The sequence below is a fragment of the Hemitrygon akajei genome, chromosome 5 (genome assembly GCF_048418815.1).
Source record: "Hemitrygon akajei chromosome 5, sHemAka1.3, whole genome shotgun sequence".
Lineage (NCBI taxonomy): Eukaryota > Metazoa > Chordata > Chondrichthyes > Myliobatiformes > Dasyatidae > Hemitrygon > Hemitrygon akajei.
Genome location: NC_133128.1, coordinates 196,750,092 through 196,764,061, shown reverse-complemented (window position 1 = coordinate 196,764,061; position 13,970 = coordinate 196,750,092). Strand labels below are relative to the sequence as shown.

Here is a 13,970-nt window from a genome sequence, read left to right as displayed (position 1 = left end):
GAGCCATTTTTTTCACATGAACAAAGTAGCGAACAAATGAGATGCGAGGCAAACAATGCTCCAGCAACGAGCGCTGGAAGAGCACTTCCGGGTTTTCTCAATTCACGGTTGGTTGAATTTGTGCATGCGGGAACTCGCAGATAAAGAGGGCCAACTGTACATGAAAGAAGAGGCAATCCTAGAAGCTGTAAAGAGTTGGGAGCGATTTGTGAAGAATGGGATAAGGGACAGACAAAGGAGACGGAGAAAGAAATTGTATCAGAGACGAAACACACTGGCCACGGAAGATCGAATAAAGGGAAAAGGGAAATGGAAAATAAAAGTAATTCTGGGGTACCCTGCCTCTATCCAGACATACTGACTGATTCCCCAAATGATATGATTGGGAATGGTAAGGCAACCAAAGTATCCCGCCGTACTACCCACAACTGCATTGGCACCTGTTTTACCAGCGTCAGGTTCCCCACTCCCACATGGTTCTCGACCTGGTGCCTCAGTCGCCAACTCAACTGTCACTGCATCGCCACCGACCAATGTAGCTCCTCTAGAACAGTTGGGAAGCCCAATGCCCGTTCCTGCCTGCATGCGCAGTCAGACTGGACCTTTCCCTGACTGGACCCCTGAACAAGGGCCATTGGTTTTACCAGGACCGATACAGACTCAGTATCAATTGCCCATGAGGACCATTCCTAACCCACAAGCCTGAGTGGTGGGACAAGCACCTACTATGCAAATCCATAAGCCCTGGACCCCTTCCGAACTCTGTGGTACACTGAATGCCCCCCCCAACAAAAAACGTTGACCCCCCCCCCCCAAGGATTCTGTAATTATTTAAGAACTGTCCTATTTATTCCGCTAACTCCTGAGATTTGTTTCCTCTGGCCATGGCTGCCTTTACTCTGACTGATCAGACATAATTCACCACTCAGCTCAGACTTGGCAACTGTGACCAGTTAATCGTGTCCAGGCAAACCAAACTGTGGATGATTGAAATATATTGGATGCCTTGTCCCACATTCTGGCCCCCTCCATAGATATAACTAAGGTCAGAGTATAAACCCAGAAAAGGTGAGAACCCCGATTATTTCTTAGATCGCATTAATTCTATTCTGCACGATTGGGAGAACCACTGTACGCAGCAGGGAACCAGTCCCCACAGTACTGTGCTCTCCTCCTCCAAGCCCTGCCCAGCAAGGTGACTGACAAGGTTAAAGTCAACAATATGAACTGGTCAGAATCCACTCAAGCACAACTTAATCGAACTGGGATAGTTCTGAAAATCACCACCCCTGCCGACAGAGTACATGCAACAAAGGAAACCCATTTTGCGTATTCCGCCAGGAGTCAGACAGAGACCCACCCAACCTCCTAATGCCCCATTCACGCCACCTCCTCATCCTCACCCCGATGGCCAGCAGGGCCAGAGACACACACCTTGGTCTGGGCCTCGCCAAGCCCCCCTTTTCCACTCATAACCCTTTTGCATGAGTCTGCCCTTGAGATGCCATCCTCACCACCAATCCAGCTGATGAACCCCTCTTCACCCTCATGTCAGCAGATACCCTTTACAGTCTACAGACGACACTGGGGCAACTTTCTCCTCCATACAACAGTCACTTGCCAGACAACTCTGCCTATCCTTTTCTGATAAGACCAAGTTCGCTGTCTGTGGGGTGAAGTGGTCGAGGGTTGCAGATCGAATGCACTAATGAGGGCATATCAGTCTTTGACCCAGTCACAATGCAACAGTGTCCTAACTTTGCCATCCCACAAAGGTGGGTACTCGACCTAGATCCCTCAGTAATCACATCTCCTGTCCCTCGAGACTCTCATGTTACCTTGGCTTACGATTCTTCCTCTAATCATTCAGAGTTAGAATCCTTCTACTCCTCTCTACTGCAGACTTACTCTGTGTCAATGATGGAGAGATTCAGGGGATTGCAGGAACTGCTCTTTTGGTAGCAATAGACCCTATGTTGTGGAAACAGTCCCACCTCATTTTTCCACATATCACCCTTACTGTTGCACGTGGTCACAAACCAAAGGATCTGGGTTTTCTAGCCCGCATCCCTGTGGACCAGGCTAACCCTCAGTGCTTTACCATCCAAGGTTTTTCTGAAGGAATCATCCATTACTACCTTGAACCATATACCTTGACTGGCATACTTGCTCGCCATCGGTCCACTATTCCAAAGAGCAACGTGGAACCCAAACTATGGGCCTCTAGTAAAACAGAGGTGGGAAGGGTTAACAATGACCTTGACCATATTGCCATTAGGGAAAGGGTAAAGTTACTCACTATTCCACATATCGGCTCAAACCCGAGGCCGAGCCTGGTATTGAGCTGTTGTTTCTTACTACAGGGGATCCTAGTCCCATGCAACCCGCCCTGCAATACACCCATTTTCCCAGTGCTGAAGCTTGTACGTTCATAATATCACCTAGTCCAAGATCTCAGAGCCATTAATGAAGTGGTTGCACCTATGCATGCTGTAGTGCCCAACCCAGACACCATACTGAGTTGTGTTCCATCTGATGCCTCAGTCTTGTCCCATGTGGATTTGCAAAACATTTTTTCTCCATGCCAATACCCCTTTGCCTTTACCTATAAAGGCCAGCAAAATACATGGACCTGTCTACCCCAGGGCTTCATTCACTCTCCCACAATTTTCTCAGCAATGTTTCAACTGACCACTTTCACACCCCGAGGGCTCGTTGATAGTCCAATATATTGATGACCTTCTGATAGCCAGCTCCAGCGAGGAAGCATGTCAGAAGGATATGGGCCAAAGGGCCTGTAACCATGATGCACTGCTCTATATTTAGGTACAGAGATGTCAGGGGTAAGTTTTTTTTTAAAAACGCAAAGGATGGTGAGTGCATGGAATGGGCTGCTGGCGATGGTGGCGCAGGTGAATACGATAGGGTCTTTCAAGAGACTCCTGGATAGGTACATTGAGCTTAAAAAAGAGAACTATGGGTAACCCTAGGTAATTTTCAGCATAGTTTTGTGGGCCAAAAGGCCTGTACTGTGCTGTAGGTTTTCTATGATACTATAGCTCTGAATTTGATGTAGTCATCACTGTGGCTACATTGTTCCTCCCTCCAAAGTCCACGTCGCTTAGACCTGGGTGAAGTTCCTGGGTATGGTCATCTCTGCTTCTGACAGATCCCTCACCTCAGGATACATAACCCCATTGTTAATACACATCCCCCACTACACCAACTTAGATGCGCAAATTCCCGGGCCTTGTCAATTTCTGCCGCACTTGGATTCCCAATGTTGCCCTGCTCACCAAATCCCTCTCCCAAATGCAAGACTCCCTTTCAACTCTCAGAGCAGGCCCAACAGGATTTTGCTTCCCTCAAGCAAGCCCTGATATCGCACCCTTTCCTGGGTCAGCCCCTGTACGAATCACAGTTTTGCACTCTGTGTGACAATCAAGGATGGGGTGTGCAACCGCTGTCCTTTCACAGATCCATGGGGATCGACAACAACCTGTTGCCTGCTTCTGCAAGAAACTCAATCTGGTAGCTTCTGGCTTACCTCCCTGCAGTATATGATATGGTTCTGGCCACAAGTAACGTTACCTTGCACCAGCCAGTGGGCATACTCACCTCTCATGATGTAATCACCCTGAGCATCTGCCAAATTCAAGACCTTATGCAGGTCTGCCACATTAGATACAAGGTCCTTCTCCTACAGAACCCCCATCTCCATTTTTTCCCCCTGTCCTACTGTGAGCACAGCCACCCTTTTAGAATGCCCAGTTGAGTGTCTAGATTCATTGTCCCAAGATTGTGCAACAATAAATCATCAATTGACAGAAGTCCGACCTGACATGACTGACGTCCCCCTCACTAACCCGGACTTTATCTTCTATGTCCTTTATAGACAGCGAAGGACAGCGCCGTGCAAAATATACTGTTGTTTCCAACATAAAACTGTGGAGTCCGCTTCTTTTCTTTCTCCTCAGTCGGCGCAGCAAGCTGAACTCTTTACACTCTACTACAGCATGCATCCTAGCCACTAGGAAATCGGCCAATATTTTACACTCTTGATGTCTTTGGAACTGCTCATGACTTCTGCTAACTTTGGAAAGCTAGGGGTTATATCACCTCCTGTGGTATGCCCATCACTAATAAAACTTACATCAACAACCTCTTGTCCACCATCTGTCTTCCTTCACAGTTGGCCATTATTAAAAGCTCTGCACACATTAAGGGTACTACTGAGATTGACCATGGAAACAACACAGCTGAGTGCTCTCCAAATGGCGAATCACCGGAATCCCCTGTTTCTGAATCAAAGGGGTATGCCTGGAATTGAGAATGTGCGTGTTTTGTGCAGTAATGCCTCTGAAAAAGAGAACGCCACATGGGAATCGGCTGGATGTTTTTACTCACCGACTGAGGACCTCTGGCTTACTCCTGCCCGTTAGGTCTGCGTACCTGAGACTACACTGGGCTATACTGTAGATTTTGTACATACCAATACTCACCTTGGCAAGGAGGGAATGGTAAGGCAATGTTTGGAATCATGACGGAGCCCAGATCTAGAGAAAGTAGCAGAGAATGTTGCTAGACTATTTCTGATATGCCAAGAACATAATCCAGGAAAAGGCACCCTATGCCCAAAGGGATATACACCGTTACCAAGATACCCTTTCTGCCAACTACAACTCGATTTTATCGAATTACCGTGTGTGCACAGTTATAAGTATTGTCTTATAATTCTTGATGTTTTTAGTAGATGGATTGAAGCATATCCCACCACAAATATCCAATTCTTCCAGTCATCCCCACTCCCGTCTTCTCCCCATACCCCTTTGATGCCCTGGCTAATCAAGAACCTATCTATCTCTGCCTTAAATACACCCAATGACTTGGCCTCCATAGCCATTTGTGGCAACAAATTCCACAGATTTACCATTCTTTGACTAAAGTAATTTCTCGGGATCTTTGTTCTAAATAGACATCCTTCAACCCTGAAGTCCTGCCCTCTTGTCCTATACTTCCTGACCATGGGAGATAACTTAGCCATTTCTCATCTGTTCAGGCCTTTTAACAATTTTAACAGAGCGTTTCTATGAGAAACTCCCTGTTCGCCTGAACTCCAAGGAATACAGCCGAAGAATTGCCAGACGTTCCTCATTCATTAACCTTTTCATTCCTGGAATCATTCTCGCGAATCTTCTTTGAATCCTCTCCAATGTCAGTATATCTTTTCTAAAATAAGCAAAACTGCACACAATACTCCCAAGTGTGGTCTCACGAGTGCCTTATAGTATTTTGGGTGAGCCAAAATGTAGCCAACTATGCCAGGCTCTGGGATTAAACAGACATTCCATTGCTCCCACAGACTGCTGGCCTGATTGAAAGGGTTAATTGGATGCTGAAAAACAAATCGGCTAAATTAGGACAAGAAACTGGTCAAAACTGGCTCAAAGTGCTACCGATTGTCTTGTTCCAGATGAGCACTCATTATCAGATCAAAGATGGGTATGTCGGCAGCTGAAACAGTATATGGCAGACCATTAAGTGCCCCCCTGGAAAGCTGCCTTGCCAACCCCAAAATTACCTGAGATGGACATGAATCAAATGTCGAACGAAATTATAGGGTATATCCTGGCACTAACCAAATCTCTCCAGGTCTTGCATTCGCAGGTGAAGGAGGCCCACTGGGAAGGACAGGAACTGGAAAGTGAACATAGAGTTCGTCCAGGAGACTTCCTTTTTCGTAAAGAACTATCTTATAAAGAAGCTTGAGTCTCACCGGAAAGGACCCTACCAAGTGTTATTGACTACTCTGATGGCAGTCAAACTATAAGGACTTCTAAAATGGACATATCTAGCACACATCAAACGTGTGCAAACATGACTAAGCTATTACTGTCTATACTTGTAATCTTAAGCACTTGTCTTGTAGTAACCAGGCCAACACCTTACTATCACTTTGCTATAGTTATGCTGGAAAACTAAATCACCTGCCTGCTGGGTGTGTGCAGCGATTCCTCCCCATGGGAAAATAGGGGTTCCCCTAATAAGTCATTCTGCTGAACAGCAGTGAACAATGGTCTGGGCCTTTTCTAAGACTAATGAGGCCCAAAATTGCACCAATGATGCGATTGGAGACTGTGGGTGCCACTGCATTGGTTGGTACATTTGTCCCACCCCTGGAAAAAGCCATCATGTGGGGAGGTCAGACATCATGTCCCTCATCGATGTTAGATCTGACCAACCAGCGAATACTATCTGCTACTGTAATTTCAAAGGTAAGGGGACTTACTTTCTGGGCAATAGCACCTGTGCCATTTATAGAACAGCCAAACCACCGCGCCCCATGAACGGAATTCAATGGGTTTGCAGGGGAAGGGCCTACTTGTGGCTCCCAGGAGATACAACCATCCAATGGGACACCCCAACAAGAAAGCAGAAATTGGATGGATGCTGCTTCTGCCCTACACTCACAGGTATATTTATACAAAGAGCACCCCTAGAAGAAAGAGGACCTCAGAGAGACTGAGGTGTGAAAGATGAGGATAGAGACTCTGATGATGCAGAAAGCCATTCAGCCTATCCAAGGGTTACTATCCACCCTTACATGAATATGAAAATTAAGATGTACAATCCTGACATTGATAACCCTAGTTGTTATGGAATGACAAAAGGAGGGAATGAGGAATTATATGTAGAAGTAGTAGAGGCCAGTTCAGTTGAGTCATTTAAGGTAAAATTGGATAGGTATATGGACAGGAAAGGAGTGGAGGGTTATGGGCTGAGTGCGGGTAGGTGGGACTAGGTGAGATTAAGAGTTCGGCACGGACTAGGAGGGCCGGAATGGCCTGTTTCCGTGCTGTGATTGTTATATGGTTATATGCAGAATTAAAAGGGCTAGCACTTAACTGACTTATTGGCAGCTTGACAAGTCATTCTGTGAGAATAATGTATAAACAAAAAGCGTTTGCTCCATGAGAAGCTTCTCAGTCTACCCTTATCTTTATGTGACAACAATATATATCAATAGCTCCAAACAGTATTCTGGGCTCAATTGGTTGCAGATTTTCTCAAGCTCAGTGAGCAGAGACTGTGTTGCCAACTGAGAATGCAAGCTTGCTAATAAACAGTATGTACTTTTAAAGGAGACAGTTATTCCCTGGGTCTGAACCTAAAAGCCTCTGGTAGAGGGACAGATCGACATCTGGAAGGTCCAACGGCTGGCAAGTCAGTATCCTGGCAAAAACTACTCCATGAAGACAAAAGAACACTCTAAGCAAACTCCACAAAAAGATCATTGAAAAGCACAAGTCAGGAGATGGATAAAAGAAAATTTCCAAGTCACTGAATATCTCTTGGAGTACAGTCAAGTCAATCATCAAGAAATAGAAAGAATATGGCACAACTGTAAATCTGCCTAGAGCAGCCTATCTTCAAAAACTGAGTGACCGCACAAGGGGACTAGTAAGTGAGGCCACCAAGAGACCTATTAACAACTCTGGAGGAGTTAACTTCAGTGGCTGGGGTGGGAGAGCCTGCACACTTCACTAGTCGCAGTTTTATGGGAGAGTGGCAAAGAGAAAGCCACTGTCGAAAAAAAAACCTCACATGAAATCTCAGCTAGTTTGCCAAAAGGCGTGTAGGAGACTCTGAAGTCAGCTGGAAGAACATTATATGGTCTGATGAATGCAGCAAAATACAGGGAAGTCCTGATGCAGACTGCTAGAGAACTGACACTTGGAAGAAGATTCTTTTCTCAGCAAGACAATAACCAAGCCAAAGCTACACAGGAATGACTTAAAAACAAAGTTAATGTCCTGAAGTGTCCAAGTCAGAGTCTAGACCTCAATCCATTTGAGAATTTGTGGCTGGACTTGAAAAGAGCCGCTCCCTCTCTATCCCCATGGAATCTGACAGAGCTTGAGCAGTTTTGTAAAGAAATGAGGAAAAATTGCAGTGCCCAGATATTAGGGACCTATCCGCATTGAAACAAGGCTGTAATTGCTGCTAAAGTACATCTACTAAATACTGACTGGGGGCGGGTGGGGGAAAGAAGGTGTAATTACATGATTAATGTGTTATTATTTGTAATAAATTTAGACTGATTTGTAGAAATTTGTTTTCACTTTGACACAAGATTCTTTTCTGTTTTTCAGTGTCAGAAAAGCTGAAGTAAACCCACTGTAATTCAATGTTGGAAAACAATAAAACATAAAAACTTCCAAGAGGATAAATACTTTTTATAGGCACGGTATATTAGTCTTGTTCACCGCGGCCTATAGTCTATTACACAGGAAAGAGAAGGAAGTGAATCAGATAATCTTTACTATCTAAAGGAGAAAATTTCAACCCACTGTCCCATTTATTGGCAGAATATATAGAAATTACAAAAGCTGGTTAGAATGGTTGAATGGGCAGCTACAGGAAAAAGTTACTGTTCTTGCATAGAATGGAACCAAATAAGCTCGGCAACAACTTTAGCCTTTGGCTTTTCATTTCCTTCACCACCACATTCATGTAATAGGCCAAATAGTTCAGTATGATGTCAGTGCTGTTATCAAAACTTGTGTAATATATTGTACAGCAGCTCGAGTCCAGAGGCAGTTCCAGCATATACCAAATGCAAGCACAAGTCTCTTTCAATTGAAGGACAAGTGATAAATTAGGATGGCCCCCATGCTGCACCACTTAAGTGCTGTTCTTGGCCGATGAAAGAAACAAGGTACAAAACAATGACCTTACAATCAAGAGCAACACAAGATCTGCCCTCTTGTTTTCCTCTTCCAAATACCTGTACTATGCAAAACCCCCATCACTGAAATGTTTCAAAGTGCTTCAAAGGCTACAGTACACACAAAATAACCCTGAAGCTGTTGCTCATCCCTAGTACTTTAATGACTTCAGCCTACACGGAATTGTTTAACCTTTCTGTTAATTGGCAATCTACTTGAAAGACCATTTAATTAGAATCCTTAACTGTACATGCTCAACCTTTAATACATATATCAAGAGAGCATGGAAGAAATTCTAGCAGCACACACAAATGCTGGTGGAACACAGCAGGCCAGGCAGCATCTATAGGAAGAAGCACAGTCGATATTTCGGCCCGAGACCCTTCGTCAGGACTAACTGAAAGAAAAGATAGTAAGTGAGTTGGAAGTGGGAGGGGGAGGGAGAAATTCTAAAAGATAGAAGACAGAAGTGGGTGGGATGAAGCTAAGAGCTGGGAAGTTGATGGGCAAAAAGGATACAGAGCTGGAGAAGGGAAAGGATCATGGGACGGGAAGCCTAGGGAGAAAGAAAGGGGGAGGGAAGCACCAGAGCAAGATGGAAAACAGGCACGGAGTGATTGTGAGAGGGGCCGAGAGAGAGAAAAAAAGAGGGGGGAAATAAATAAGGGATAAGACGGGGAGGAGGAGCACTAACGGAAATTAGAGAAATCAACGCTCTGGTAGACAGAGCATACGCGTTCAGCGAAATGGTCTCCCAGTCTGTGTCGGGTCTCACCAATATATAAAAGGTCGCACCGGATGCAGTATACCACACCAGCCGACTCACAGGTGAAGTATTGCCTCACCTGGAAGGACTGCTCTGTCCACCAGAGAAAGCAGGATCCCCCAGTGGCCACACATTTTAATTCCATGTCCCATTCCCAATCTGATATATGGCCTCCTCTACTGCCAAGATGAAGCCACACTCAGGTTGGAGGAACACCTTATATTGTCTGGGTAGCCTCCAACCTATGGCATGAACATTGATTTCTCTAATTTCTGTTAATGCCCCTCCTCCCCTTCTTACCCCATCCCTTATTTATTTCACCCTCCTTTTTTTCCCTCTCTCTCTGCCCCTCTCACAATCACTCCTTGCCTGTTCTCAATCTCCCTCTGGTGCTCCCCTCCCCCTTTCGTTCTCCTTAGGCCTCCCGTCCCATGATCCTTTCCCTTCTCCAGCTCTGTATCCCTTTTGCCAATCACCTTTCCAGCTCTTAGCTTCACCCCTCTCCCTCCTGTCTTCTATCATTTTGGATATCCCCCTCCTCCTCCTACTTTCAAATATCTTACTATCTTTTCTTTCAGTTAGACCTGACAAAGGGTCTCGGTCTGAAACGTCGACAGTGCTTCTTTCTATTGATGCTGCCTGGCCTGCTGCGTTCCACCAGCATTTTGTGTGTGTTGCTTGAATTTCCAGCACCTGCAGATTTCCTCATGTGATGGAAGAAATTCTGTTAAGCATACATACTTAGCAACTAGCAAATAGTGCTATAGAGACATAAAAGATTAACCTGCAGACCAAACAAAAATGCAAGTAAAATGATCAGACAATGGGGATCTAAAACTACATATAAATGGATGTTTGCTGGTGACAAGTTTTATGTGAGCAGCTTCTAATGCGCCAGTGCACTTGGCAATGCATAGGTTGGGTAACTGAAAGCATTCACTCAATTGCGTACTGCACAAAGATCCAAAAAGCTCAATCTGTTGATTCATAATATGCACTCCAAACTATAAAAACTTAACACTAAAATGAACTCATTGTAGATAAATAAGATCCTCATGTTAGCAGCGTGGATGATTTTTGTAATACATACTATATGAAGTTATAAAATTATTTGATGAATAAAATACACCTCTAAACTTAAGGATCATATAATTCAACATCATGGCTAGATAACAGGACAACTATTTTAACATTTACAAACTGCAAAGTATTAACTAAAAAGCTAAATATGTAATTAAACTAGCGGGTCAAACAAACTTTTACAAATTCTTTCAACATTCAGCCCACAATTGGTTAAAACTAAAATTTGTTCAAAAGTAAAAATTAAAAACACTTACATTTCTATGAAACCTTGTGAAAGAATGTTGCATATAAAATCTGTGCATATAAACAATTGCAGTGTTGATAGTTAATTGAGAGCTATAATGTGTGTCAAGGAAAGTGTGCTACAATAAAAACAAAAATTTGCTTCAAATTTTAATGAAATTGATAATGTAATTCAAAAATAAAGGTACTCAAACAAGGAAAACTAAAGATAACGGGCACAATCAATAGAAAACAATTCTAAAATGTTGAATTTGAAGTACAAATCACTGATATTAATTGATTACTTACAACACTAAATACATCTTGGTCTAACTAATGCAGCAGGTTTATTTGATCCATTTCTTTGAAATGCAAAGATCTCCAAGGTCACTTAGTAAGACCTGTGTTTTAATTCAAATTACTGCTTGTACTCTTATGATAATTTATGGAATGAATCATGACCCGCCTGTATGATTTTAGCATGTATTTACTTAGTTACAAAACAGTCCCCCATTGAAACCCACAGACTGAAGAAAATAATTCAAGCATTGGTGGGTCCAAGCAACAGGGCAGGGTTAGAGATTAAGGTTTTATCTATACTGAGATTACAGATAATTTTACATATTTTTGAAAAACTAAAAAGTTGTTGGAAAGATGTCAACTTTGTATGGAGCTGCTTAATCATGTGCTTGATTAAAGAAAATAATTGTAGCTGTATAACAGTAGGAATGCACCTTTACATTTTTAGCAGCTGAATTACTATTGCTGCAAAAAGCTCACAAAAATGGTAAATCAACCTGGTATTCCAATCTTGCAAAACAAGTCAGCTTCAATACTTTAAAAATAATTGACACAAAACGTTTATAGATAGAAGCTGCAAGTAAAATTGGCACAAATCATAACATGTGATCAGCAAAATTATCAGGAACTATGTCAGGATTAACAATCTGCACTGACCATGCAGTTTGTTAATAAATATGTCACTCATAAAGCTTTTCTTCCATTATTGAACCAGTGATTTTTAAAATATATTTTCAAAAGGAAAAAGAAATACAGCCAACCAAACACCTCTATTTACCACAAATCACTTTGGCAAATTACATAAAATATCTCCAGATGGTCAGCTGAGATCACAGTTCACGTGTTAAACAATTAAAGGAACGATATCTCCATTTCTTTTATTAGTCATGGAGAGAGGTGGATGGAGGGGGTAGGTGTTGCAGAAGAGAAAATGAAATATTTCCAGCAAAAGCCTGAGCACACACATAATAGGTCAACAAGCCTACTTCTGCATTAACTCATATGCAAAACAACGGATATATACCAAATGGCACACAGGCAGCGGCGTTTCAAGTCCTAAGTGAAAATCAAACATTCCTCCAATTTATCAAAACAACGAAAAAGGCCAGTGTCATAACTGTAAAGAAGTCTCAGACGTTGGTGCAAATTCACACATTCTAACTTTAGCAAATTGTCATAAAGCATACACAGAAATACGTGCAGTTTATGCCACCTAAATCGCCAACTACACCATCAGAAAAATTACAATCTCGCCAGAGAACGTAAAAATGAAATATTCCGTATGCTGGAAAAACAAATTAAACACTGAATATGGTTTAAAAGCATCATAGATCATGCAACATTTACGGAGAGAATCGATTTCATCAGAAGCAGTTTTCATCAACAGTAGGCTATAATTTGAAAAAAACTCATCCTGGATGCTCTGACCTACAATTCATTAACTTATTTTAAATAAACTTCGCGTAAAACCTTGCCAATCGTCATTTTTACACATTCAAAGACATCTGCTAACTAAAGAGGTAACCGAGAGGCAAGGGGTTTCTCTCTTATTCATCGGCTGAAGCATGGCGTCGTGAACATTATTCCATCGGTCTGACCCGGCAGCCATGTTGTCTTTTGTGCCTCTTGTTGCACCACCTGTTCCTATTCCAGTTGCAGTTCCACTCTGCCGGCCTCTCCGTGTACCCCTCTTCTCTCCCCTCCCAACTACCCACACGGATAAGTAAAATTAAATAACCCACAACAAGGCCGAGCTAAAGGACTCCTCTCAGCAGGAAACCGCAACAAGGCGCCGCCAAACCCCGACTACAAGGCGCGGTGAATACAACCCGGTTTCCCATTGAAAAATAGGCACTTTCCCCGAAGAGGCAGGGATTTCAAACCCGTGTGGGCTCTACATCCCAGAGGGCCGGTGTGAGCCCGCTCGGCCGCCTGTGCCGAGTGCCCCAGCCCTCTGTTCGCCGGGCCCAGTAGGCGCCGCCATGTCAAGCAGGCCAGGCCTCACGCCCGCCGCCTCGCCACTCTTCAAAGGTAATAATGGCAAGGATACACGTTCAGCCGCTGTCCCATGTCCTGGACCAGGTTGGCGGCCTGTTGACGGTACGACAGCTCCTTGTCGGTATCTATCCCGCACCGCCGCGACGGCGTGTTCTCCAGCTGCTCCCGGGTGAAATACCATTTTGATGATGCGGTTGAAGCTGCCATTTACCCGACACCCAGACCAATTCCCAGCGTGGCACACTGCGCATGCGGCCGCCTGAGCGCACAATCACCGGACGTGAGGTAACACGTCTCGGATCATAGGAGGGTCACTTTGCAGTGTATGCTGGGATTTGTCGTCTGGGGTGTAAAGCAAAAAGTGCTCAGGCCTCGTCGGTCCACAGAAAACATTTGATCATCATGTGTTTTATTCAGATATAGCTTTGCGTTCCATTTAAAAAATAATAATAAAAGTATCTAATAGACTACGATAATTCAAGAAACAAATTCCCCTTCGCGAGGTACGCATCTGCAACAGAAGGTAAACTCAGGATACCCTATTCAATAATCTAACTAAAATATCTTTCTTTTTTAATAGGTGTAAATGTAAATGGAAGTGTATAACGTTGTATAAAGTGTGATGTGTATTTGAATCTGATGCTGCAATATTGTACCATCGGGAGTCAACAGGCACTGCAGGAAAAGATACATCCATTTCCTGCAAACATCGCCCTTACTTATCTATTAACACAAAAATGTACTTTCGGAGTTATAGAGAAGAACAGCACACAAACAGGCCCTTTGGCCCATCTAGCCCATGCCACAACCATATAAACTGCCCACTCCCATTGACCTACACTGGGACCATATCCTTACTATCCATGTACCTA

The 13,970-nt window shown here is 43.6% G+C and overlaps 1 protein-coding gene and 1 long non-coding RNA gene across 7 annotated transcripts in view; one reads left to right on the top strand and one right to left on the bottom strand.

Moving 5' to 3' along the window:
• The window catches only part of ccnt2a (cyclin T2a), a 132,603-nt gene extending 119,262 nt beyond the window's left edge, over positions 1-13,341 (bottom strand). For all 5 annotated transcript variants that reach the window (XR_012099116.1, XR_012099117.1, XM_073047610.1 and 2 more), the window contains exons 1-2: positions 13,151-13,341; positions 10,833-10,914 (exon numbers count right to left, since the gene is read on the bottom strand). Coding sequence is in view for 3 of the 5 variants with exons in the window: in XM_073047610.1 (XP_072903711.1) it covers positions 10,833-10,914; positions 13,151-13,305 (237 nt within the window). In the remaining 2 variants the exon portion in view is untranslated. The remainder of the gene's footprint in view (positions 1-10,832; positions 10,915-13,150) is intronic.
• A 105-nt stretch (positions 13,342-13,446) lies between these two features.
• Positions 13,447-13,970, top strand: part of LOC140728613 (uncharacterized) — an 82,224-nt gene continuing 81,700 nt past the window's right edge. For both annotated transcript variants that reach the window (XR_012099119.1, XR_012099118.1), the window contains exon 1: positions 13,447-13,621. This is a non-coding gene — a long non-coding RNA (uncharacterized lncRNA). The remainder of the gene's footprint in view (positions 13,622-13,970) is intronic.